The following is a 24,997-nucleotide window of genomic DNA, read 5'->3' as shown; positions in this document are numbered from 1 at the left end:
GTGTCTGAAAGCTCTATTTCTTTAAAAGGCTCTTGAATGTGATAGAAGTTAATATCTAATTTTAAGAAATAAAAGGTACTAAACAGTACCTTTATGATGTTTTCTTGGACTAAGATTGCCAGAAGATATATGACAGTCCCAGGGAGAGCCTGCTAGAGGTGTGAGAGCAATTTCCCTTCCCAATAGGTGCAGATTCAGGACAGAGCCCTACCAGTCTCTGCTGCTCCAGAAGAAGATCAGCTTCCTCCTTCTCCTTTTTGTAAAGGATCTCCATTTCCTGAAGCCTAGAATTAAAACGGACAACAGAAACAAAATATCAAAATAAGAATAAGTTATGAAACCACCAGGCTGCCTTGTGAAAGCTACTGAATGTTTCAAAGCCCCCACAGAGTGTTCAACACTTATGGATCACCTTTTTTCCATCTCCTGTTTCATATCAATTCCTTGTTTTTCAAGAAGCTCTCTCTGAGCAAACGTCCAGTCCACGGGCTCAGAGGGGGTCTCAGCAGAGGGAGTCTTCTCCCGCTCTGCTCGTGCTTGTTCAGGGTGGTTAAAACGAAAAACATGGTTTTTACCCATGATGATACGATTCCCTAAACAAAACAGAAATAGGGATAAGAATTTATCTGTTTTACAGTGATGTGAATCAAATCCAGAGCCCTGTATACACTAGCAAATGTGTCTTACCAATCAGCTACGGCCCCAGTTCTAAGGAGTCCATTTTAATAAACAGTATCTAGTTTTTAAAATGTTAATCTTGCCAGACAAGGTGGCATCTGCTTGTAATCCGAACACTCAGGAGGCCAAGGCAAGAGGCTTACAACTTTGAGGCCATCCCAGGCTACACAGGAAAACCCCATCTCAAAAAAGAAAAATAATTTCACTTTCGTAATATAAGAAGGCAGCTACTAGGCTGGGTGTGATGGCCCATGCTTTTAATCCCAGCACTCAGGAAGCAGAGATAGGAAGATCTCTGTGGGTCCAACCTGGTCTATATAGTGAATTTTAGGTCAACCAGTACTACTTAATGGGACCCTATCTCAAAACCAATAAAAATAACCAAATAAGCAGTAACAAAAGCAAGATTTAAAAGACAGTTTTGTAGTTTTACAAGACCATGAACCTAGGGCAAGTTTAGCCTTAAAATAAAGTGTCAAAAGGTGTGCTGCTCACAGAAGCCATATGTACACTGCTGATGACGTCAGACCTCTGTCTTCGAGCCTCACCTGAGCGCAGCTGAACAGGATGGGCCACCCTCTTGCCATTCACATATGTTTCTGAGCGCTCACAGGGCTCCAAGGTCACAATAACTAGGAAGAATACAAATGACGTTATTATCATAAACCAGTGCAACCAAACAAGGAGAAGTGGGTCACCATCAGGACTCTCGGTAAACAGAGTGGATCCATGCAACCAAGAGACTAAGTGTCTACGAGATGGGGGTTTCTGTTAGTTTCTTTGTGTGGAGTTTTGCTATTTTTGTTTGTTTCAATATTCTACAACTAAAATCGGTATAGGAAGCTATTGGGAGCTATTGCTATGCTAAAAATATTTAACTAAATTTTACAGGCCCCCAAAAGAAGACAGAAAATACTAATTTTGATAAAGTCTGACGCAGCACAAATCTTAAGTATGATATACATTAAAGCTAACATACAAATTAAAGCTAACATTGAGTGTGAGGAAGAATTATATGTTCAGGAAAGAAGCTAGTCCCTGGCATGGAAATGCCATCCATTAGCTGCTGTCATGTTAATGAACTGTGCTGGGGTGAAGACTCACACAAAATTGACTTTTCTTCCCTTTAAGATAAAAATAAATTCTACTAGGCTAGTATTAAAGATTTTTCAAATCTCCCGTTATCTAGAACAGTTATTTTTCTCTTACTTTTTTATTAAATAGTTAACATTCAAGACCAAACCTAGTTGCCTACATCCTGCGTTCTTGGCAAGAAGAAAGGCTCCCTTGTTCCCGCTATTTTCATGCTAAGTAGCTATGTCTGTCCTTGATTTTATAAACATCCCAAGTTTCTCCATTCAATATTGATGGATCAAAATTTCCATTAACAGAGATAGGGAATTCCAAATCTTAAATGTTCTCATACTTCAAGGAAAAGTTGCTTGAGAAATTAAAACACAAAACTCTCACCTTCACCGGTGTTGTTCCTCTCACTCCGAAAGATACAATGCTCTTCTTTAATGTGGGCCCCACTCAGCACTATGTCCTGGCGCCGCTCAGCATCTGCTTGGCCAACCCTGAACACAAGGGGAAGTGTTTCCCAGGGAAATTCAGACACAAAAAGCACTTATAGACAATGAACTGCTTTCTCTCTAAAAACATTCTTTGATATATATAAAAAAAAAATGCACCGTTTTTTATATCGGAGGCTTTCAACTACAAATTCTGTTCTCAAGTACGAGGAGCCTCCCTACATGAGCAATGCACTGGGAGAGCAACACATTGATGTGATTTACACACCATGAGAAACCGAGCAAACCAACTTCTCTAGGGAACTCATGAATGTTGTTACAGAGTAATTTTCATCCAAGTTCCCTAGAGGAAACTAAGTACTAACAACCAAGAAGAGGAGAGAAGATAATTTATAATCATTTCAGAAAGAAGAGATAGAAAATTATTTTAAAAAATTTTAGACAATTTCCTTTAGTTATCAATTATTTAGAAGAAAATATAAAATAGCTCAAACAAAGCAAATATACCTTGTAATTCCATCCTTGATATAATAAAGCAAACACTCCGACATTAGTGGGTCTTCATTGAGGTTAACAAGATGTGGAGTCTGAAAAAGGTTATAGAGTATCACTTTGGGGCAAAACACCATGAAAGAGCTGTAGCAACAGGGGTCTGCTGGAGGCCTAATGGCTTCATAGATTCCCCAGAGTGCCTAAGGTGAGAGGATCAGTAAAAGTCCCAGTTGTAACTCTAAAACTAATAAAAGAAACCTGCTCTATAGGCCTCCTCAGATTACTATTACATCCTGTGTAAGAACCTGAGTTGGGCTGGGTATGGTGGCACTCTGGAGGAAAAGACAGGTAGATCTCATGGCCAACCTGAACTACACAGAGTTTCAGGCTAGTAAGGACTAAATAGTAAGACCTTGTCTCAAAAATAATAAAAAATATAAAAAATAAGGGGGCTGCTCAGTAGGTAAGAGGCATATGGGAATCAAAAGACAACTCGAGCAAGGTGGATCTCTCCTTCAACATTTTGGGGTCTGGGGTTCAAACTCGGAGTGTCTGGTTAGTGTGGCAAGCACCTCTATGAGACAAGTCACGACCAGATCCTCAGAAGGTAAAAGCTTCGTGAACACAAAGAAAAAGTTAAAACAGACCAAGTCTTGGGCGAGCTAAACACAATTTTTGTAAATGCATAGATTAAAAATCCTAAAACAGGGGCTGGAGAGATGGCTCAGTGGTTAAGAGCACTGGCCACTCTTCCGGAGGATCCATGGCCCAGTGGTTAAGAGCACTGACTGCAAGGCTTGCCATTGATCATTACCAAATATAAAAGCCTTTGGATAATCTAAGCATTTAGAGTCTCATCTGTACCGAGCCCATGTGGTTGGCGGGATAGTCTGAGCAATGGCAAGCCTTGCAGAGACAGCGTGGAAGATTGGCATAGCCATCTCCCACACTGGCGTCTCATGGGTGGCAGGGCTGGTGTTTCTGGCTGGCCGTTTCTAGCTGAAGCGTGCACGTGGCCTCCAGCCATGGAACATGGTGGCTTAGATAGTCTGCTTGACCGGTGGCTGATTTAAATAATTACTACAACAAATATTTCTAAAAAAAAATCTTAAAATGCATCTTTTTTGGTGAAAACCCCCCACTGGAATCCAAAAACAAGTCACATGGTCTTGGAGCCAGTATCTACCCAAGATAGTGGCAACAAATATGGAAGAATGGAAGAACAGTCAGATGAGTGGTAAGGGAAAGGATGTCAAGGACAGGCTGAAAAGAATTAAAGCACCATCTGCATCATCACCAGCTTTTACATTTATGATGGAAGAACTGGGCTACTCCAAAAGCATCAAAGACCTCTAGAGACAGCATTCTCTTTCTTTCTCCTCTCCTTCTCTTTCTCCTCGAGGTAGGTGTCTGTCTGTCTGTCTGTCTCTGTCTCTCTGTCTCTCTCTCTCTCTCTCTCTCTCTGTGTGTGTGTGTGTGTGTGTCTGTGTAGACAAGGTTTATCTGTGTAGCCCTAGTTGTCATAGCCCTGGTTGTCTTGGAACTTTTTCTATATACTAGTCTAGCCTCAAACTCAGAGATCTGCCTGTCTCTGCCTCCTGAGCGCAGGGATTAAAGGCGTGTGCTGCATTCACCTCCATCACCCAGCTAATGGGCAGCACTCTTTTTAATCTCATTAGGAGACTAAGGAAAAGGAGCCTCAGCAACATCCTCTATTGAGTCTAAATGTGGTCTGCAGTATTTCTTTTCCTTTCCTGAGAAAAGTCTAGAAAACCAAAAGCAAGAAAAACCTTTGAAAGTAGAGAGTTAAGCTTATAATTTTATGTTGTTTACAACAATTATTTGGGTTACTTCAAATTCTTACTAAATATGATATTGCTACTTATTTTATTTGTGTGTGTGTTTTTATTTATTTATTTTTTTTTGAGACAGTTTATTTGTGTTGCCCTGTCCTGGAACTCTCTCCTCAGAACAGACTAGTCTTGAACTCAGAGATCTGCTTGCCACTGCCTCCCCAGTGCTGGGATTAAGGGCCTTTGCCACCATGCCTGGCTAACGACCAAACTCCTTTTCTAAGCTGTTTTGTTTGTTTGTTTTTTCCCAAGCACTTTGAATCCAGGTGCTTACACATAGTAGAAAAGTTTAACTGGTGAGTCATAGTTCTTAACCCACACACAACAATGCCGTGAAAACTTAAGGGCTATGGAGATAGCCCAGGTGACAGAGAATAAGCTCTGCTTGCCTTTGATCTCTAGTACCACATATATGGGGAAGGGTGACACATGCCAAAATCCCACTGCTTAAGAGTCGGAGGCAGGAGGATCAGAAGTTCCAAGTCATCCTCTCTACATATGAGTCTAAGCCACCCGAGATATATGAGAACCTGCCTCAAAAAAAGAGAAACTTTTAGAGGTATGCAGGAGCAAAATCTAAACTCGATCAAAACCATAACTGCTAGAATCTCTACCATGTAGGTGCTATGTATGAAACAATGGACCATTAGGGTAAAGTGACTCAGCTCTGGGTTCCTTAAAGCTAGAGTGATAGGCAGTTTTTAGCCATCCTACTCAGTTGCCAGGAACCAAAGTAGGCTCCACTGGAAAAATAGCAATTGTGCTTAGCTGCTGAGACATCTCTCCAGCCCCTTTCTTGTTGTTTATGACCCAGGTTGGGTTTGAATTTATTATGAAGCAGATACTGGACTCGGATCTTCCTGTATTCACCTCCTAAGTGTTATAATTTAGGTGTGTGTCACCATACCCAGCTAAAAGAATCTTTTCTGTTGAAAATAACATATTAGAATTTGTATAACAGTTTTATGATTATGATTTTTAAAAAAGTAACCAAAATAATCTTCACAAAAATTCTAAGACTAGTTCACATTAAGCAAAAGTGCCAACTCAAAACTCTCTGCCCTTGTACTCTAACCTAGAAGAGAAGCTATGCACTTAGATTCTTGCTCTTAATAGAACAATAGTAGTACACTGAGCCTGGGGCCATATACATTGTAGGGTACCACTGAGTATGCCCAGAACCTTGAAGGGAGTTATCAGGGCTATGACACATATGCTTGGTATATCAATACATACTCTACTGATATTCTACAAATAAGAGCACAAAACAGTAACTTAATAATGGTATTCTAGTATCCAACACTAGGAAGCAACTCAAGTCAAAAAGAACACATAAGACATGTTATCAACCTAACTAACAAGAAAATCCCTAATTATTCTACAACTATGATTAAACAAGTAGGAAGAAGTGACTAATCTAATCACACACACACACAAAAGAAAGAAAAAAAAAGAAAAAGAAGAAAAGAAAAGAGCTTGCTTGGGAGCCAGAGAGACGGCTCAGTGGTAAAGAGCACTGGCTCCTCCCAGAGGTTGTGAGTTTGATTTCCAGCAACTACACGATGGCTCACAACCATCTGTAATGGGAGCCTCTACTAGCTTTCAGGTATATGTGCAACAAGTGCATTCTTATAAATAAATAAACCTTTAAAAGAAAGGCATGCTAAAGAAATAGAAGCATCACCGGGCAGTGGTGGCGCACACCTTTAATCCCAGGACTTGGGAGGCAGAGGCAGGCGGACTTCTGAGTTCGAGGCCAGCCTGGTCTACAGAGTGAGTTCCAGGACAGCCAGGACTACACAGAGAAACCCTGTCTCAAACAAACAAACAAACAAACAAAAGAAATAGAAGCATCTAGAGGGTAAAGATTAGAGCTACTTTATTAAAAGAAATGGTTAGAAGTAACAGAAATCATGAGACAGAGCTGTTGTTCACAAACATCAACAACTAGAAATGGTTCCCAGAAGTTATAAAGCAGAGCTGATGACTACTGACTGCAAACTCTTAAATGCAGGTTATAGACATGTGACATCCTTCTCAAAATGTATGGTACCAAAGATCAAACCCAGGGCTAATTGCATGCTTAGGCAAGCACTGAATATTAAAAAGGAGCATCACGAAAGCAACTGGTACTACAGCTAGTCAGGAAGATAAGAGAAGCAACAAAAAGATGCTTAAATATACCCAAGACTAACAGTCTCCCTGTCCTGGGTTTTATCTTATGTAACCACTATAATCACTTTACAACTAGGTTGTCCTTGTATGTAAGATGAAATCAGAAATACCTGACATTAAGCTAAGGATCTAGATAAAAATGGCTCTCTGAAAGACAGAAAGTGGCTAAGACAAATTGTTTTGTTTCTGTTTTACAACATGTTTTCTTACCTTTTTAGGTGAGAAAACGCCAAGTGTTCCCCCATCTTCCCGTATGGCAACTCCCATCTCAGCCAACAAGGCTTCTCTTGAAAAACAAAACAAAAACCCAAGCAAATCAGAATACTAAAACCAAAACATCAATTAAGATTAGTTTTAAAAGAGCTGGAAAACAAGACAGGCAAAGCAAAAACAGTTGGCTATATCTAATGCTGGCAAGGGAGACAGAGAATGATAGTATTCAAAATAAATCAAAGAATACTTCCATGCTAAAGTTCTGTTCATCTAGGTAAGAATTTTGAAAGATTATACTTCTTAAGGCTATGCATCTAACATGAAAAAACAATTTCCCTAGAATCTAAGAATAGAATCAAAATGACTGGGGCGGGGTGGGGGGGTAGCACTTTGGTGTTACCATTAGTGAAGACACAGATTTAACACAGAGGTGAGTGGAAGTGGGTGGCTTGGGTATATGAAATATAGCCTGTAAATGTGATTTTTCTTAAATGTCATGCTCCCATATGCCCCCACCATTTTGGTACAGTAATTCTAGGAAGTTTTTGGTTTTGTTTGTTTGTTTGTTTTTATGTGTATGTGTGTGTTTATTGTGCATACGCCTGATGTTGTGGGACCAATTTTGTGAATTTGATTTTCTTCTTCCACCTTCATGTGGGGCTTAGGGCTCTAACTCAGGTAATCAGGCTTGAAAAGCAAGCAACCTTTATGTGCTGAGACATCTTGCCTGCTCCGATAATTCTAGTTTAAAACACCTAAGGTAAGTAAGAAAATTCTTTGTTACATTTACTAATCATGTATATCAGAGTTTGTTTCTTCCTCATTTTCATAAAAAGGGAAGATAGGAACTGACTTTTTTTAAAGTGTGCAATTATTCCAACAGTATAAACAGAATGAGAATTCTAAAACTTTGCAACCTAAACTATATACCTTTTACCCAAAAGGTTCTAGACGAAGTAACTTGACAGAGTCAGAACAGTTCTTTACATATGGGCCATAACCAAGTTGAAGTCTACATTTTACAAAAGTAGAAAATCTCCTTTACTTAGTAGGATTGTTCCCAGTCCAAGCAGCATCAAGTGTGGTGGCATTAAGCACATGACTCCCCAGAGCAGTGGTCCTCAAACTTCCCAACACTGCAACCTTTTAACATAATTCCTCATGTTGTGCTGACCCCAACCCTAAAGTTGTGTTACTACTTTATAACTATAATTTTGTTACTGTTATGAATAGTAATGGAAGCACTTGATATACAGAATGTCTGATACGTGACCCCTGTCCACAGGCTGAGAACTGCTGCCCTAGAGAATCTTTAAATATGTAGATTTCACTTCAAAGTATAAATGTGATTGGATACAACTTCTCAAGGTGGATTTATTTGTGTTGTGTTTCAGAAGGGGAGAGAGTTCTTTGTTTTTAATTCTATTTCATCTTTTTTTTTTTTTAAAAAAAAAAAAAAAAAAAACTACAAAAGCCACTCAAACTCCCCAGAAAACTTAGTAGCAACAAAAATTTTTATCTCCTGACCTCTCCATTCTGATGGCCTCTGTTTTACGAAGTTTCTCTTCCCACGTTTCATTCAACTCAGCAATGATCTTCTCTGACTCCTAGGGAAGGGTGCACACACAGATTGAAGGAGAAGAGCCATAGGTTAATATACCATGTTCAGCAAGGAAAGCATAAACAGATAATACCCTCTGAAGCCACGGGAAGAATCCAAAGTAACGGGCTCTTTTTTATAAGGTAAGGATCATAAATTTGTTTTTTTTAGTTTTTTGTTTGTTTGTTTGTTTTTTGGTTTTTCGTGACTGGGTTTCTCTGTGTAACCCTGGCTGTCCTGGAACTCACTCTACAGACCAGGCTGGCCTCGAACTCAGAAATCTGCCTGCCTCTGTCTCCCAAGTGCTGGGATTAAAGGCGTGCGCCACCATCGCCCGGCTCATAAATTTGTTTTTAACTCTATTTCATCTTTTCTTATTAAAAAGCAACTCAAAATTAAGCTTAAATTAAGTACACATCAGACAAACAAATCTTCAAGTTCTAATAAAAATAGACAAATAGTGAATCTGTATGTACATTTGCACAAGATAGAGGAAGGGTAATACTAACATCCATTTTGCAAATGTGCAAAATGTACTTTTTCCTTTCTTATTTATTTATTTATTTATTTATTTATTTATTTATTTATTTTATGTGAAGAAGGCATCAAGTCCAATTACAGATGGTTGTAAGCCACCATGTGGTTGCTGGGAACTGAACTCATGACCTCTGGAAGAGCAGCCAGTGCTCTTAACCCCTGAGCCATCTCTCCAGCACTTTTTTCTTTCTTTTCTTTCTTTTCTTTTTTTTTTCTTAAAATCATGGTTTCAAGTTGTAATATTTACATTGTTTAAAAAGCTTTTTCAAAGGGCTCCAAGGAAAGCCAGGCAGTGGTGGCACACACTTTTTTTGATCCTAGCACTTGGGAGGCAGAGGTAAGTGGATCTCTGTGAGTTTGAGGGCAGCCTGGTCTACAGAATGAGTTCTAGGACAGCCAAGTCTACACAGAGACACTCTGTCTTAAAAAAAAAAAAAACAAAAAAAAAACAACCAAAAACCAAAAACCAAAAGATGAACAAACACTCCAAAGGCTTAGAGAAAACGTAAATTGAGTGGCACACTACACACTAGCCAACCTTTAGTGCTAGCAAAGACCAAATAAGTACTCATTCTATAGTCGTTCTACAGACAAGAAAACTGAAGACCAAAACTAAGTCATTAACCTAAGTATATCTTATTCCTTGAGCTGGCCTTCCTAAATATCACTGATCTGCACATTTTATTTGTTTATTTACTTATTTATTCACTTATGTATTTAGACAGGATCTTATGTAGCTCTGCCTGACCTCCCACTCACTATTTAGTCCAAGATGTTGCTGAATTCCTGATCTTCCTGGTTCAGCCTTCCAAGTAAGTGCTGAGACTACAGGTATGTGCTACTATGCTCAGCTCTTTATTTCTTCTTGATGAGTCAATAAGAAGGCAGAAAATTTGGCAGGGCAAATCAGAAATACTTCCCCCAAAAAACATTGTAGTTTAGGTTTTAACATTTGGAAGATTTGACGCTTACTCCATGGAGCACTGCTTGAAGCCGACACGTAACTAAGGTTTCACTGTACGAAAGCTTCCTGAGTAAGTTCAAGTATGAGGCCAAAAGACTGCTCTAGACAGCATTTGCCCTGCCCACTTCTAGATGGATGTTTATGGATATTATAGGCTAAATCTGGGATATGGCATTCTCAGTACTGACTTTGATGGCAGTCTATAAACATCAGAGCTAGTGGCTATAGCTACATGCTTACAACTTAGTACTAAGTAAAGAGACCAAATTATGCATACAGAGATTTCAACTCAGTTCAAGTTGTGGCTTTAAAGAAAAATGACACGGCACTACCTCGTTTTCTTCTTCTTCTTTTTTTTTTTTTGCCAGAGAAGTTTAGAAAGGAATAGAGATACTAATATTATATAAGGAAATCAGCTACTCAATGGAGAAAGAGGGAGCAGCACCTATTTAAAAGTAATGTGTGAACGCTGACCTTAAGCTAAAAATACAGAGGGGCAAAGGCAAATAAACCGTTAGGAAGATGGATTAGCCTCCATTGTTGCTGTTCTCCATTGCAGTATTTTTCTCTTGCAGTGTCATGCTTTAGGAATGCAGTTCCTAAGACATTCTCAAGCGTTTCTATTGTACAACTGCTGCCCCACTCAGGACGAAAGATGTTCTCTGGCTGCATCATTAAAATGCAGGCCTGTCCAAAAGGAATTCTTGCCATTCACAATGTAAGAACAGAACCGAGGCGCTTCTGCTTCAGTGAGCTACAGTGTGACTGAGCACAGAGCTGTAAAGAAGCTATTTGCACTCTAGAATAAAGCTAGAGAAAAAAATTTTTCCTTATGTTGCTTCAAGGGAAATTAAGAGAGCAGTTTATGTGCTGATTAAAGTACTGCAGTATTACACATTGTTTTCCTCAGATGTAGGCAGTTGGGGGAGAGCTCTTTGAATAAGGAAAGCATTATTTCCTAAAAGCCATTGGCAATGGCTACTGGTGACCTAATTCTTTAAAAACCTACTTACTGTCTTGACTCCTAACATGTGGTATTATATTCAGTTGGTTCTAGCTAACAACCAGAAAGAAATTTCTCCTTTACATCAGAGAAGGAAAAGGTAATCTCATTTGTGTAGGAAGGTACAATATTAAATAGTTAGGATTCAAAATCTCTCAGAGAGGTGAACATTTGATGTAAATAATAAGAGGGAAGTTTCACTTCTCCCTACTGTCGGAGTCCTGCTGGCAACATGGTCACTAACCCCTACTAATGAGGACATTTGTGAATGAACACACCTTCCCACACGGGACTTCAACAGAATCTGTAGGAAAGCTTCCAAGTCGGTTTCTCAACAGCAGAGATTACCCTGTACCTTGCAACCTTGAATAAAAATATGTCTCCTTCCTCTCCATTTGCCAGGCATTTTAGAACTTCACTTACTTTCTGAATTAAGACACAAAAGCATTGTTTTTATTTTGGAATCACCTTCTTTTTGAAGGAAGTAATCAAGGGAAAAGACGGGATGATAAAAAAGACCTCTGAGCCTGCCTCACAGAACATCTGTTACAGCTCACCTGAAAGCCACAGTAAAAGCATCTGACACAGACTCACCGACCTCCATAGTGCAGTGCTCCACAAGCCAGCGTGCCTGCCTCCCTCTTTCATAACTTTACCTATTAGAGTGCTGCTGTTCTCAACTGTCTTCAGATGGGCACAGTTGGTAGTGGAGGATACTGAGTGATGGTGAAGAGGACCTTTGACTGGGAGCATGGTAGTGACTCCAATACTCCAAGGGAGTTTCCCCTACCCTCGTACTCTTAAATACAAAGGCCAAAACGTTGGAGGCAGCAGGCAGCAAAGAGAACGTGATGCTCCTGCTGTGGTCTGATGGCTGGCCACAGTGCTAGCAGTGTGGCCTCAGCACCACAGGTGACCTCTGTCTGCTGTCATTGCAGTCACTGAAGGGAATAGAGAAGGACTGCTCCTGATTTTCACATTCACGCAGAGACAAAACACAAATGGGCATAGCCAGCAACAGACTGAAAGAACAAGAGCCCCCCTCCCCCTACACCTGCAGAGCTGGGAGCCAGGGGATAGATAATGTGACAGCTAATCAACTTAACCCAATTTAAAATTAGATACATGTCTGTCAGTGACAGTACTGCCAGAGAAGCTGATGAGAGAAGAACCACCATGGATGTGGCAGCACTATCCTGTGAATTAGGGTTCAAGACCAAAATAAAGAGGGGCAAGGAGAAAGCCAGGTGAGTACTACCATTCTCCTTTCTCTGCTTCCTGATCTGCAAAAATGTGAGCAAGCAGCCTCACATGAACTCCCAGCCACGCCTTCTCTTTAGACTAACCTCTAACCATGAGATAAAATGAACTCCCCCTTACGCTGTTTCTTCTTAGGTATTTGGTTCCAACAAGTAACCGATACAGTGGGCAATCTACAGCTGTGTAGCACCATGGCCCAAGGATCCCAGCCACACCAGAGAGGAAGAGAAAGTCCTCTTCTGCCATAATTAAGGGCTTTGTGAATTCTAAAAGGTATCATTTCATATAACCTAATAAACCTGATATCACTACTCAAATGTTCAAACTTTCAGTTAATTATATATTAAAATTACTAATAGAAGAATGGCTCTGTGGAGAATTCTATCTTTAGTGAAACCAAATTTTCTGATAAGCTACTCCATTTAAATTATTACTACTTTAGAAAGGGTTTCATAATACCTAGGCTGGCCTCAAACTTACTATGAAGCCAGGATGATGCTGAACACCTCATCCTCCTTTCTCTATCTTCTGAATACTGGCTTAGCAGGCTCATGCCACTATGTCTAGCTTTAAAACTAAACGTCTAACAAGCAACTTGACTGTGACTTATCAATTATTCGCAAATTAATGTAAATCTCTCTTTACTCATCAGCTATTTTGCATGACTGACTTAGGACCTCTCATCTCTGGCCAAGTCGAACTCAAACATTCTAATAAAAAGAAATTAACTTAAATAAAACAAATAATTTCATTTCCAGGGCACCTCTAACTGTTAACCTCTCCATGTGCTAAGCCAAAATTTCTGTGATGCTCATTCAGTCCTAGTTTCGCCTTCTAGAATGCCACAGAATGCTCTGCATTCAACCTTTAGACTTACCTTTAGACGTTCAATGGCTTCCTCCCCTCCGGGTGTAGACATGATCCTCTCTTGAATACTGGTCACAGATGGTAAGCCCACCTGACTGTTCAGTGAGCATGAAGACGGGGATGAAGTAAGAGACCCCATGGATGCTGCGGAAAAATTGCCAGGGCGTTGATTCTCAGAGGCTAGCAAGTACCTATGCTTATTGTTCTGAAAATCTTTCAGATCTGGGAGACAGAAAGAAGAAAAGGTGGAAAAAAAGGACAGGAGCAGAGGAGGAAAAAAGACAGGAAGGAACACCAGTGTGAGAAAGGACAGATCAAAGCACAAGATTACCACACGATCTAATGCAGACAAGCTACGAAACTGTACTAGATGGCAGTTCTAAAACATGTCACTCTTTAATATTGATCCTAAGCAGCCAGCCACCGCTGAACTTAGAACTGAGACGTTTCCAGTGTGGGAGGGCATAGCCAGAGCTTGAAAGGTGTTTTTCCTAAGCAGGTAAACTACTGGTAAACGAAGGCAAACCTAAGCCCTTAAATTCTTCCAATTATTCGAAGTCTTCAGTACTACAGTTTTACTCAATTTTTGAAGTCTAGTTGTTTTTAACAGAAAGGGAAAAATAGTAATTAATACCACATATTGGCCTAGCTTAGTGTTCAATGGAATTAAGGAATGTTAGTTACAACCCTGAGCATTTAGTAGTCTTTGCATAGATGCATTTTAACATGCCAAAAATATATTCTAAATTAAAAGAACTGGAGAAATGAGAATAATTTTGAGGAAGCATGGTATGATATTCATAGTGAATAGTTGTTTCAATAGGAAAGAACAATTAGTGAACTAACAAGTTTTAGTATATTTTCCATTTATGAGTCACAGTAAACAAAAACTACAAACCATTTGATAATTTAAGTAAAAACTTCCTGTCTAATGGCACAGGAACACTGGTAAGTCTCCTTCCTAGTATGATAGGCAAGGTTTCAAGACATATTTGCACTAACTAAGGTCTGGAATACAACTGAAAATTATGATCTTAAACTTGGTCTTTGTAAAAAGTCCACCAATAACAAAACTCACTGATTTGCTTTTTTGTGATTTCATTCATTAGTCATCCTTCTCAAATGCAAGGAAAAATCATTGGTGCAATCCTTTTGTCTTGTTTGTTTGAAGACAGAGTCTCAGGAAGCTCAGCCTAACCTCACACTTGCTTCATAGCCAAGAATGACCTTGAACTCCTGACTCTCTGGGCTCCCACTCCTGAATGGAGATACTGTGGAATTCCAGGTGTGTGCTAACATGTCCACTTACATGTCTATGTTAAAATTAGCTCATTAAGAGGTTTTTTAAATTGCACTGATTTCTTTTGTGTGTGTTCCTGTGAGAGTCAGTTCTCTCCTTCTATCACGTGGGAACCAGGATCTAAATCAGATCCTCAGGCTTGGCAGCAAGCACCTCCACCTACTGAGCCATCTTGCTGGTCCTTATTTTTAAATTTGAGAGCATCTACATTACTTAAATTCATATCAAAGCTAGATTTTCCTTAAAGGACATGAGGCAATGGAAGTAGTTGGGAAAACAGCCACTGGGTTTACTCATTTTTACTATTTAACAAAAACCAGTTCTTGAAGCCTGCCTGTGGTAGTTGCTTCAAGACAGTTTGAAAACTACCATCTGCAGATTAAAAGGGAAACGTGGGGAAACAAGCAAAGAGGCATGTTTAAAAAGCGAACAGGAACTGGAGCAAAAATCATCCATCCATCAGATGATGGCAGCAAGGTGGGAAGGAGGGATGGACAGAGGTGAGATGGTCCGGTGGACACATGCAAGCCGTAAATGAATTAAAAGAAGTAGATCCAAAAGGAAACTGAGAAGTAGCCGGGGCTGCCCTCCTTTGAGGATATGAGATTAAAACTTAGTCATGCATGGTTTTCAGGAAATGCCACAGCAGCTCAGAAAAGATAGGCAACAGCCCAGCAGTAGCACCTTGAACACAAAAGCAAGAACAAGAAGGCACTCTCTGCACACCAATATCCTTCAGCCTTGGAGATCTCAGACAGAGCTGTTCCAGGCCCAAGAGCCACATGTGTGATTGGGCATCCCAGTCCTCTGGGCTTAAGTCAGCACAGTAACTGGTAGCACCTTTGGGATCTTCTGTGTGTTCCCTTGTCCCCAAACTAAGATTTGACATGTCTTAATGAGTTATCTAAAAAGCATAAATAACTACTTCCTTGTCAACTTAACATTTATATAAAGATACCTTCATTTAAGTCATATACTTTAGATATCTATTTAAAATTTTTAAATACTAATTTGTGAAAAGAGGAAAAAATGTCTATCTAATGATCAAGTAAGATAAGGCCCAAGACAGGAAGAAAACTCAACGGAGCTAAGCACAGGTGAGTGCTAACCCAGCATGCAGAGCTCTTTAATTACAGACAGTTTGGCTAACTAGAAATGAATTTTGTAATTATACAAAGACTCACATTTACAATGCTAATTAAAAAGGAATTTCCCTATTAAATAATTGGATCATAAAAGGAAGCAACTCAAGAGGGAAAAAAAAGTTGTAGACGTAGAGATGACTAAAAGCTCTCAGGTAAACTGTGACCTACACATGAGAAGCCATGGCACCTCAGAAAAATACTCCTGGGTATTGAAAAAAAAATGATAAAATAATTTTATCAGTAACAGAATCAAAAAAAGAGATTATGTTTAAGGTGCTTAGAACAGGGCCAAGTATATTACAGACTTTCAACAAGTATGAGCCTATCAAGTGTGACTGACCTTCTCAAGTGTCACTTTGGACTTGATTTAATTACATGTTCAGGAACACTGAAGATGGAGTAGGAGAATCCCCTTCAGTGAAGGCATAAACTAAAATTCATTACGTTCCTTTGCTAAATGGAGAAGGGCAAAAACAAGAGACTTGGACTTTCCACAACACTCTGTCTGGGATTTCCCTGTTAGGAATGCTGGCATGCAAAGCTCACTGTAAGGCTGACCCAGCAAAGGCAGATTAGCAAGTCAGTGGACTGGAAATGACCATGATATACACACATTTGCCTCCACTTCCAGAGTAATCATCGATCAATGGATCAACTAAAGGTAAGCAGGAGGGAAATACAAAAAGGGTCAAAGTTCAGAATCAGTAGCGATAGAGTGGGAACAGAGTAGCATTTGGCATTTGGGAAGATAAAAAAGTAAAAATTCAGTAATATAGGTTATCATTTTCACAAATTATATTCATTAAAATCCAGGTCCTAATCAATAAGAGCTAAGTTGAAGGAGGGCTTGAAATCTATAAGTATTTAAAAGTATAATATTCTATATTAAAAATAAAAATATGCTTTATTAAATAACCCATATTCTATCTGAATAATCAATTTTATGTCAAGAACTTTCTTCTAAAGTGCTGAGGCTAAAACCAGAGCCTTGCACATGCTATGCAATCATGAGCTGTATTGCCAACCACAACTTAGGAGAGGCTGGATTACACAGCGGGTAGAGAAATGACTAAGATCATAAAGCAGGTATAAAGGAACACTGCACAACAGTACTTCGTGCAAGGCTAGTTCCTGCACTTGACAGGATTAGACTTCCCTCCCTCCTTACTTTCCACAGAGAACAAGGCTCACTGAAAGGCTCTCATCTGGAAGCAGACCTGAATGGTGACTTCTTACATGTGTGTTATTACTGCTATATTAGTCCAGGAAAACAAAAGCTTTCAAGTAATACTTTTATGAAGTGGTTAATTTTTCAAAATAAATTCAAAATTAAAAAGAAAAATACTTTAAATATCTGGGTACATTCTACACAAGGAAAATCTGAGATTATTTCACTGGCACCACCTCATAAAACCATCCTTACTACCATTTAGTGTCATCAAGTCTCTACAATCTGGGCTTACTTACTGACTTATTTGAGATAAGTTTTCACAGTGTAGCTCTGGCTGTCCTTGAACTCAGTGATATCCACCTGCCTCTGCCTCCAAGTGCCCACCACATCCAACCCTAGGCTTGTTTTAAATATAAGAATCTAGAAAGGAAAATAGGATTCTCTATGATCCTAGTTCACTTACTATCAATAATATCTCCCAGCCCCTGAGCACGAAGAAGGTCCTTCAGTCGGGTCACTTCCTCCTTCAGCTCCCGAACCAGCTTGGCATTCGGGTCCTCATTGATAACAGCATTGCATTTAATTTGTTTTGCACGATCTGCATATCTAGATACAAAAAGAAAATGCATCCTTGCCATTTCTCAGAGGCTTTACTCATAAACAACATGACATTACCTCTACACCAAACATTCTGAGGACTTTACACATTTTAAGAGCCTTGAAAATAAATTATTTGTATGAGGCTTTATAGCACCTTACAGTAGTGACAAAGATTAAGAAGAACTTAGGTGATTGGCTAAGATCACAATAGAAATAAATATCAGAGAAGAGCTCAAAACCAGTCTGTCGGCCTGTAACAGTGTTCTTTTGCTGTATTAAGAATATCTTTAATGGGAGAAGGGAAGATAGTTTCAGATTAAAATATTATAAATATAAATTTAATAATAACCTCCTGGTACTTTTTCAGTGCTATATTTACTAATAATTGCATTTACTTTTCACAACTTAAATATATTTGCAAACTATGTATACAAAGGAGATACTTCTATTAATGGAATATTATAAGAAAATTTAATTGTCTAAAAGTTATCCAAATATCTCACTCAAGTAGTCTGGACACCTTTTGTGAAAAAAATAAAAACAAAAAACAAACAAACAAAAAAAAAAAAAAATCCCTCTCATTCATCCCAATGAATCTGAAAGCTACATAAGTAAATTCCATTCTAACAAAAATTATTTTCCCCTTACTATGAGAAAAAAGCATCACATGACACATACAACACCCCTCACAGTGTAAGAAAATCTATGGTATATAAAACTACTCAGCTCGTGAGATCAAAGGAGAATACCTCAGAGTGCTCAAAGTTTCATCATAGTTGATGTCTGCTGGGCTCAGGGCAGCAACCATTGCAGTCCGGGAGTTGCCACCTGAGAAAATGAATGACAAGAACCTCACTCATTTTTTAGAAGAATTTTATTTACTGTGTTAAAGCTGACAGCAGATCCTAAAATTTAATCAAAAACCAACAATATTTTTTTTTCTTTTTTGACAAAGTCTTACAGAGCCAGGCTGGTTTGAGTTGGAATCTTACTGCCTTCATTTTCTAAGTAATGGGATTATAGCTCTGAGCCAACAAGCCTGGAACACATTAACATTCTTCAATGTGCCCGCTGTGCTGTTCCACTCATATTCTGCTTTCCAGTTTCCTGACTTCAGTTCCTCTCCCACCTTCCCTTAAACAACTCTAGCCAGGTAAATACAGCACATGCCTATAGTTCCAGACCACAAGGTGCTATCAGGAGGTCAGTGCAGCCTGGGTTGTATATGATCTGGTCTTAAACAAACCAAACACGCTAATCAAGATCTTAACCACTCTACCACGACTGTCCATAGTGATAGGAAAGTTGGTTGATTATTTGCTCTTAATGAGTAGCAAAAAATGAAGAGAAAGGCAGAAAGGTCGAAAAACATCCATAGTAAGGAAGAGTGAGACTGTGCAGAGTGTACTCCACTAAGGAAAAGTCAAAGGAATAAGAGTGTCAAGTACTCTAAGGAAGGAGCCAGACAGATGGCTCAGTGGCAAGGCGTGCTAACTGCTGTTGCAGAAGACAGTGTTTTCCCAGCACTCTCGGTAGTTCACAGCCTGCAGCTCGAATTCCAAGGGCCCAATGCTGCCTGAGCTCTGCAGGCCCTGGACATACACATGCTGCACAAACAAGCATGCACATAAAACAGCCCATGGGGGGGGGGGTTCGTAGGAAAGAACAACATTTTAAGTAGCTGTATGGAGCACAGAAGACACTATCTGCTCTTCAGTTTGGGTCCTAAAGTAAGTGAATCCAGCCAGGGAGAACCAAATGCAAAACCAGAAAAAGGCAAGAAGCACTCAAGTGAGTTATTATGAATATCTAGACGTAACTCTTCTCCAAAACAGATGAGGAATAATGAGCTACATCAGTTCACAACTTTAAAAAGACAACTAGAAAGTTAACTTGTACTAGTGGTCAACATACCAAGATTTTCTCGAAGGAGCCAAGTAAGTACAGAATCCCTATAAGGAATAAAATCGGTTTTCTTCTTCTTTTTACTCTATAAAAGAGAAGGGAATAATGTTAGCAACACTATAGGAGAAATTCACATAAAACCAAGCAAACCAGTCTAAAACTGAAGTAAATCTAACTAGAATGGTATTCTGCCATGACTGAAATGTTCTACTTACACGTCAATTCTTCAAAAAGCACATAAATTTCTTTTAGCATTTCATTTTTAAATTTTTCTTTATAACAGAAAAAAATCAAGAGGGTAGTATTACAATGTACATGGAAGACTTACCATGTAGCTTTAACCATTATGAGTAGTTTGTCATTACCCAAACACTTGAGGAAACTATAGGCACAGGTCTTAATACTTCAGCAGATATATAGTATATAAGGAACAAATTTAGTAAATTTAACAATGTAAAACTATTATCTAATATCCCATCCATGTCTTTAGAGCATGGCTTTAAAATATTTATTTTAAAGAAAACCCAGAATTTAACTTGTCAACACTCAGGTACATTATTTTTGACAAGCACTTAAAACAGTATAACCAAAATCAGCACTGAGACACTAAGTAACACCAAGTTTCATTCCCAAAAGGAGAGAGCCAACCACCAAATGTTGTCCTTAAACATCTGCTCATGGACCACAGCAGACACCTGTCCACAACAATAATTAAAAAAACCTTTAAAAACAAATACCCCAAAGTGCAGGAAAAAAAATCAAGCATGAATACCAAATATTTTGATGTAAATACTGCATCTACCTGACTTTCTTTAATATAATTCTTAACTATTAGGTGATCTGAACCTCTTTTTTTGTGCAGAATAATAACAAAAACTTTTATTAGAGTATTTGTGTAGAAATATAAGGAAGAGAAAAACATATAGCATTGGGTAAAAGAAAATACAAACAATCTTTAATAGCCTCAGTTAAAACTTTAAATTGATTCTATACCCTTTACTTTATCTTAGTATAATCAAATAGCAGGAAAACATGTTTTAAATTCCACATAAACTTCTATGGTGGGAAATAAGTAAAACAGTTTACATATATTAACAATATATAAACTTGTTTTATCTTACTTGCTTCCCATGATTTCAACAAATTAGCCATGCTTTAGAAGAGGACTCCAAGAAATTTAACTTAGTAATCTTGGGTGGATTACAGAGCTGTGGGGACACTGTTACAGATCAGTGGAATAAACATCATGACATCAGGTAAACGCTTCCTCAGATCTCTTTCTTGTTCCTTATTTTTATCCCTTCTCCAAAGTACTTTATGTTCCTTAATTAATTCTGGTGTGAAGCCTCATGATTCACAGCCACCCTAAATAATCATTCTAAATTCCAACCAAAGCCAGAAAAAAATGACAGAACATTTTGGAAGGTTCTATTCTAACTTATGCCCTATTTATCCTCTCAAAGTATTAAAGCCATAGAGCTGATCGTTAAGCCAGTTCCTCGTGACCAACCCCCACCGTACCTTGCTTGTGCAGTTATCCTGCAAACGAAAGCATTTAAAGGAGAGAAAAGGAACATGGGATAAGCCTCTAGAATAAATGGAAATCAGAACACTTTCTAGGGACAAGAAGAGATTTAATTCTTTTTAGTGATTCAAAGGACCAATTAAATTAGAGCATACAAAAACTACCTTGGGTATTAAACTTAAATAATGCAGACCATACAAACTTTGGTTTAGCTTTAAGATGTCAGTATTGCCAAAGGAAAGACCATTTAATGTACATATGCAGTGCAGACAGTGATGGTCTGTTAAGATTATAATGGCACTGAAAACTTACAATGTTGTTGCTGTCTTCAGGTGGTAGCACTGTAACACAATGCACTGGCTGTAGAAAAGCTAGAGGACACAAACCTATACTGCCAGTCATATGGGACACACTGAACTCACAAGTATGCTCAATCCATGGCATCTGGTGACTGAGACTCACGTATCACACACTATATTCCCCACTGGTTTAGGGTGTCCTGTCTACTTAGGATGACAAAGTCAGTGAATGGTGCATTTCTAAGAATGCACTCATCTCCTTAAGCGATACTTGACTGTACTTTAAGAATATGTATTATTGGTTTCTAAATCAACATCATTCTCCAAAGCCACATTGTTCAAAATACTCCAAATATATATATTCTATCATGGGAGACTACATGAAACTACATTTAGCTATTATTATGAGGTGTGAAGTAAGGCTCAAAACTGTAAGTTTTACGTCTTTGCTGTAGCGTCAGACAGCAACAGTTGCTTTCATTCTCCTTTCAGTTCAAAGTCAACTTACATCATACTCTAGTCCTCCCTGAAAACCATTTGAAATCAGATAAAAAAGCCAAACCCAGGATGACCTTCATAAAGAAGCACAGTATCAGCAAGCCCGCTTGCTGAGCACACAGTTCCTCTTAGAGTGAGTCAGGAAACTTACCACCTCTGCCAAGGCCGAAATGACTTTGCCCAAAGTTGTAAGAGACTTATTGATATTTGCACCTTCCTAAAATAAACACCAAACACGAAAGATTTACAACAAAGAATTTCTACTACTGCACACAGCTTCTACAAGCTGAGTATATCTGCTTCTTTACGACATAAGTTCTAAAGACTCCTGAAGCCTTTAGTCTTTCCTCTGCTTGCTTGGTAACACACACCCATCTCCTAATCCTTTCTGCATTCAAGATGCCTATGCTGCAGAATCTTACAGAGGCAAGCCTTCCTCCCACAGCTCACCAACATAAAAGGCCTGTCCTTGTTATAAAGTATCTCTGTCAAAGTCCACACTTGTTCTTACATCTGTATCTTGTATATTCTATTCTCATTACTATCTCTCCCATCAGGCCAAATTCTGCCCATTTCTCCAGATATAATATAACCCTCCCTTGACCATAAACTCTTTTATATTCTGTTATCTAATTTATCATTTCATTGAAATTACAGGTCAATAGTTGGAATTTTTCCATTAAAAATTAAATTTAAAAATTAGGTTTGGGGGCTAGAGACATGGCTCAGTGGTTACGAGCACTGACTCCTCTTCCAGAGGTCCTGGGTTCAATTCCCAGAAACCACATGGTGGCTCACAACCATCTGTAATGGCATCTGATGCAGTCTTCTGGTGTGTCTGAAGACAAAGACAATATACTAACGTATAATAAATAAATAAATGAATAAATAAATAAGATTTGTCCCTGGTGAAATAGTCCCTGGTGCAATTCTGCCACTGAAGGATAAAAACAGTCTTGGGGGCTAGGATATAGCTCAATTGGCAGGTAGTGTGCTTGACCAGCCCACACAAAGCACCAGGTCCTATTTCCAGGACTACATAAGAGACATAGTAGCATATGCCTATAATCTTAACACTCAGGAGATGGAGGCAGAAGGAGAGTTCAAGCTCATTCTGGCTACACATTAAGTTCAAGGCCAGACTAGACTATCTGAGAACCTGTATCAAAATAAATAATATAGTAAACGTCACTACAAACAATATATAAATTAAAAGATACAGCAATCTCTTGATAGAATTTTATTTCTAAAACAAGGCAATATGTAGATTCAGCCCCTAGCCATAGTTTTAGACTTGTGATACAAAACACTGACTGACTAGACCATTTTACTAAAATAAATACCTTTAATCGAGTTCCTTTGGCACCAGTTGAATCAGCTCGTTCGCTTCCTGCTAGATCCACCAAGCTGATTTTACTGACCTAGGTAAAGAACAATCACATGAAAGTTAAAAAACAAACAAACAAGATAGCTAGGTGTGGTAGCACATGACTGTAATTCTAATACTCAGGAGGCAGAGGCAAGAGGACCCTCCATGAGCTCAAAGGCAGTATTCTCTATATAGTGATGAGTTCAAAACAACAAAAAACAAAACAGTAGTTCTTATACCCAGGAACCATAGACAGGTGATTTCTGTGAATTCCAGACCAGTCTGGTCTCCATAGCAAGTCTCAGGCCTCAGGCCAGCCAGGGGTACATAGTGAGGCCGTCCACTGACTTCTGTATGTACATAGTACATTCACACACAACACATCCACAGACACACACACACAGCCCTTTAAACTAGCATAGGAAACACTAAGCACTGAATAAATGGAGCTCTTATAGACTTATGGTAGCAATAATTACTTTGAAAATTGTTTAGCTATTTCTTAAGAAGCTAAGTATGCCTTTAATACCAGCACTCAGGAGACAGATGCAGGAAGATCTCTGTGAGTTCAAGGCCAGCCTGGTCTACACAGTGAGTTCCAGGACAGTCAGAGCTACATAGTAGAGACCCTGACTCAAAAGATCAAACAAAACAAACAAAAACAAAACACCCCAAACCAGAATCTAAACACACATCTGCCACAAGACTCAATTCTACTCTTAAGTATTCACCAATATAAACAAAAACAAAATAAAAATTACACTGCCAGCTGTGCACAGTGTATCTAACCTGTAACCCCAATGCTTGGTGGGCAAGAGAAACATGAAGCTGAGTGAGTTCCAGGTCAGCCTGGACTAAAGAATGAAACAAGGACTCAGAAAAACAAGAAACAAAACAAATCTCCACACACACATACACAAATTTCATAGGGCCAAATTATGAGTCAAAGTTAAATAATGGAGTAGTTGTAAGCAATGAAAAGGAACCAAGTATTGACAGAACACAAATGAACATCAAAATCATTACGAGCAATACACTTATGTGTGTATATGTGTATATATACATATATATATCATGTACATAAAACTATACTAAATATAAACTAATCTATAGTGACAAAAGCACATTAAGAACTGCCTAGATGGTGTAGAAGAGGAGATAGAGAAATACTACAAAGTCATGAGGCAACTTTTGGGAGTAACAGAAATTCTCAGTATGCTAATTATTTCACATATGCAAGCATTCATCAAAAATGGTCAAATTTTATACTCTAAATATGTGTAGGTTATTATATACCTTTATAATTCTTCAATGAAATTGTTCAAAAATTTTCAGGACAGTTTAAACAAAAGTATTCAGAAGGAATATCCTGGGTTCAATTAACTGAAACAAAATAATAGTTTCTAAGCATAAAATGATAGCTTTTAGTGACAACGCTATCAGAGAGCACTCACCTTACAAGGCAAAAGGCAGGGAATCCCATCTAACTACCACTGCAGTAAGTCTAGATTCACAGCTCAGCGGTGCAGCACTCATTTAACAGGAGTGAGGCCCTATGTTCATTTCCGAGCATCCCACCCCACCCCACCCCACCCCACCCCAGCTGAAAGAAACCTCAGATTTTAAGTTTCATCATCACAATTATTTTTACTAGTTAAAACAACAAAATTAACAACTACTGAGTGGCTACTTGGTGTCAGACACTGTTATATGCACTTAACCTACATTAATATTTAATCCTTTTAAAAACTCTCTCAAGTTGTTACAGAAGGGGAATCAGAGGCACAAGGAGTAAGGTAATTTGCTAAATGTTATGTAACTAAAAAGTAGCAAAACCGTGACTCAGAGCATGCAATTTCATTCCAAGCTCCATAATATTTAACCACTAATGAAATGAGAAATATCCAAAAATGGCTGGAGAGAGCTTTGCCTAGCTTGTCTGATATGCTGCTGTACTTGATACAGAAAAATGGACAGCGACAAAGGAAACCAGGGCTAAGAATGGCTCAAG

General features: G+C 38.7%; 1 protein-coding gene across 19 annotated transcripts in view; it reads right to left on the bottom strand.

Moving 5' to 3' along the window:
* Positions 1-24,997, bottom strand: part of Kif1b (kinesin family member 1B) — a 132,465-nt gene that overhangs the window by 65,670 nt on the left and 41,798 nt on the right. For 5 of the 19 annotated variants that reach the window (XM_034503333.2, XM_034503335.2, XM_034503340.2 and 2 more), the window contains exons 8-22: positions 22,961-23,038; positions 21,769-21,834; positions 20,817-20,834; positions 19,305-19,380; positions 18,140-18,218; positions 17,254-17,396; positions 16,233-16,274; positions 13,185-13,396; positions 8,471-8,550; positions 6,941-7,016; positions 2,718-2,797; positions 2,149-2,255; positions 1,227-1,310; positions 413-593; positions 212-284 (exon numbers count right to left, since the gene is read on the bottom strand). In XM_034503333.2, coding sequence (XP_034359224.1) covers positions 212-284; positions 413-593; positions 1,227-1,310; positions 2,149-2,255; positions 2,718-2,797; positions 6,941-7,016; positions 8,471-8,550; positions 13,185-13,396; positions 16,233-16,274; positions 17,254-17,396; positions 18,140-18,218; positions 19,305-19,380; positions 20,817-20,834; positions 21,769-21,834; positions 22,961-23,038 — 1,395 coding nt within the window. The remainder of the gene's footprint in view (positions 1-211; positions 285-412; positions 594-1,226; positions 1,311-2,148; positions 2,256-2,717; positions 2,798-6,940; positions 7,017-8,470; positions 8,551-13,184; positions 13,397-16,232; positions 16,275-17,253; positions 17,397-18,139; positions 18,219-19,304; positions 19,381-20,816; positions 20,835-21,768; positions 21,835-22,960; positions 23,039-24,997) is intronic. The other 14 variants (XM_034503336.2, XM_034503343.2, XM_034503344.2 and 11 more) reach the window with 6 other exon arrangements.

This window comes from Arvicanthis niloticus, chromosome 5 (assembly GCF_011762505.2).
Source record: "Arvicanthis niloticus isolate mArvNil1 chromosome 5, mArvNil1.pat.X, whole genome shotgun sequence".
Classification (NCBI taxonomy): Eukaryota; Metazoa; Chordata; class Mammalia; order Rodentia; family Muridae; genus Arvicanthis; species Arvicanthis niloticus.
This window is presented reverse-complemented; position numbering and strand designations above follow the sequence as displayed.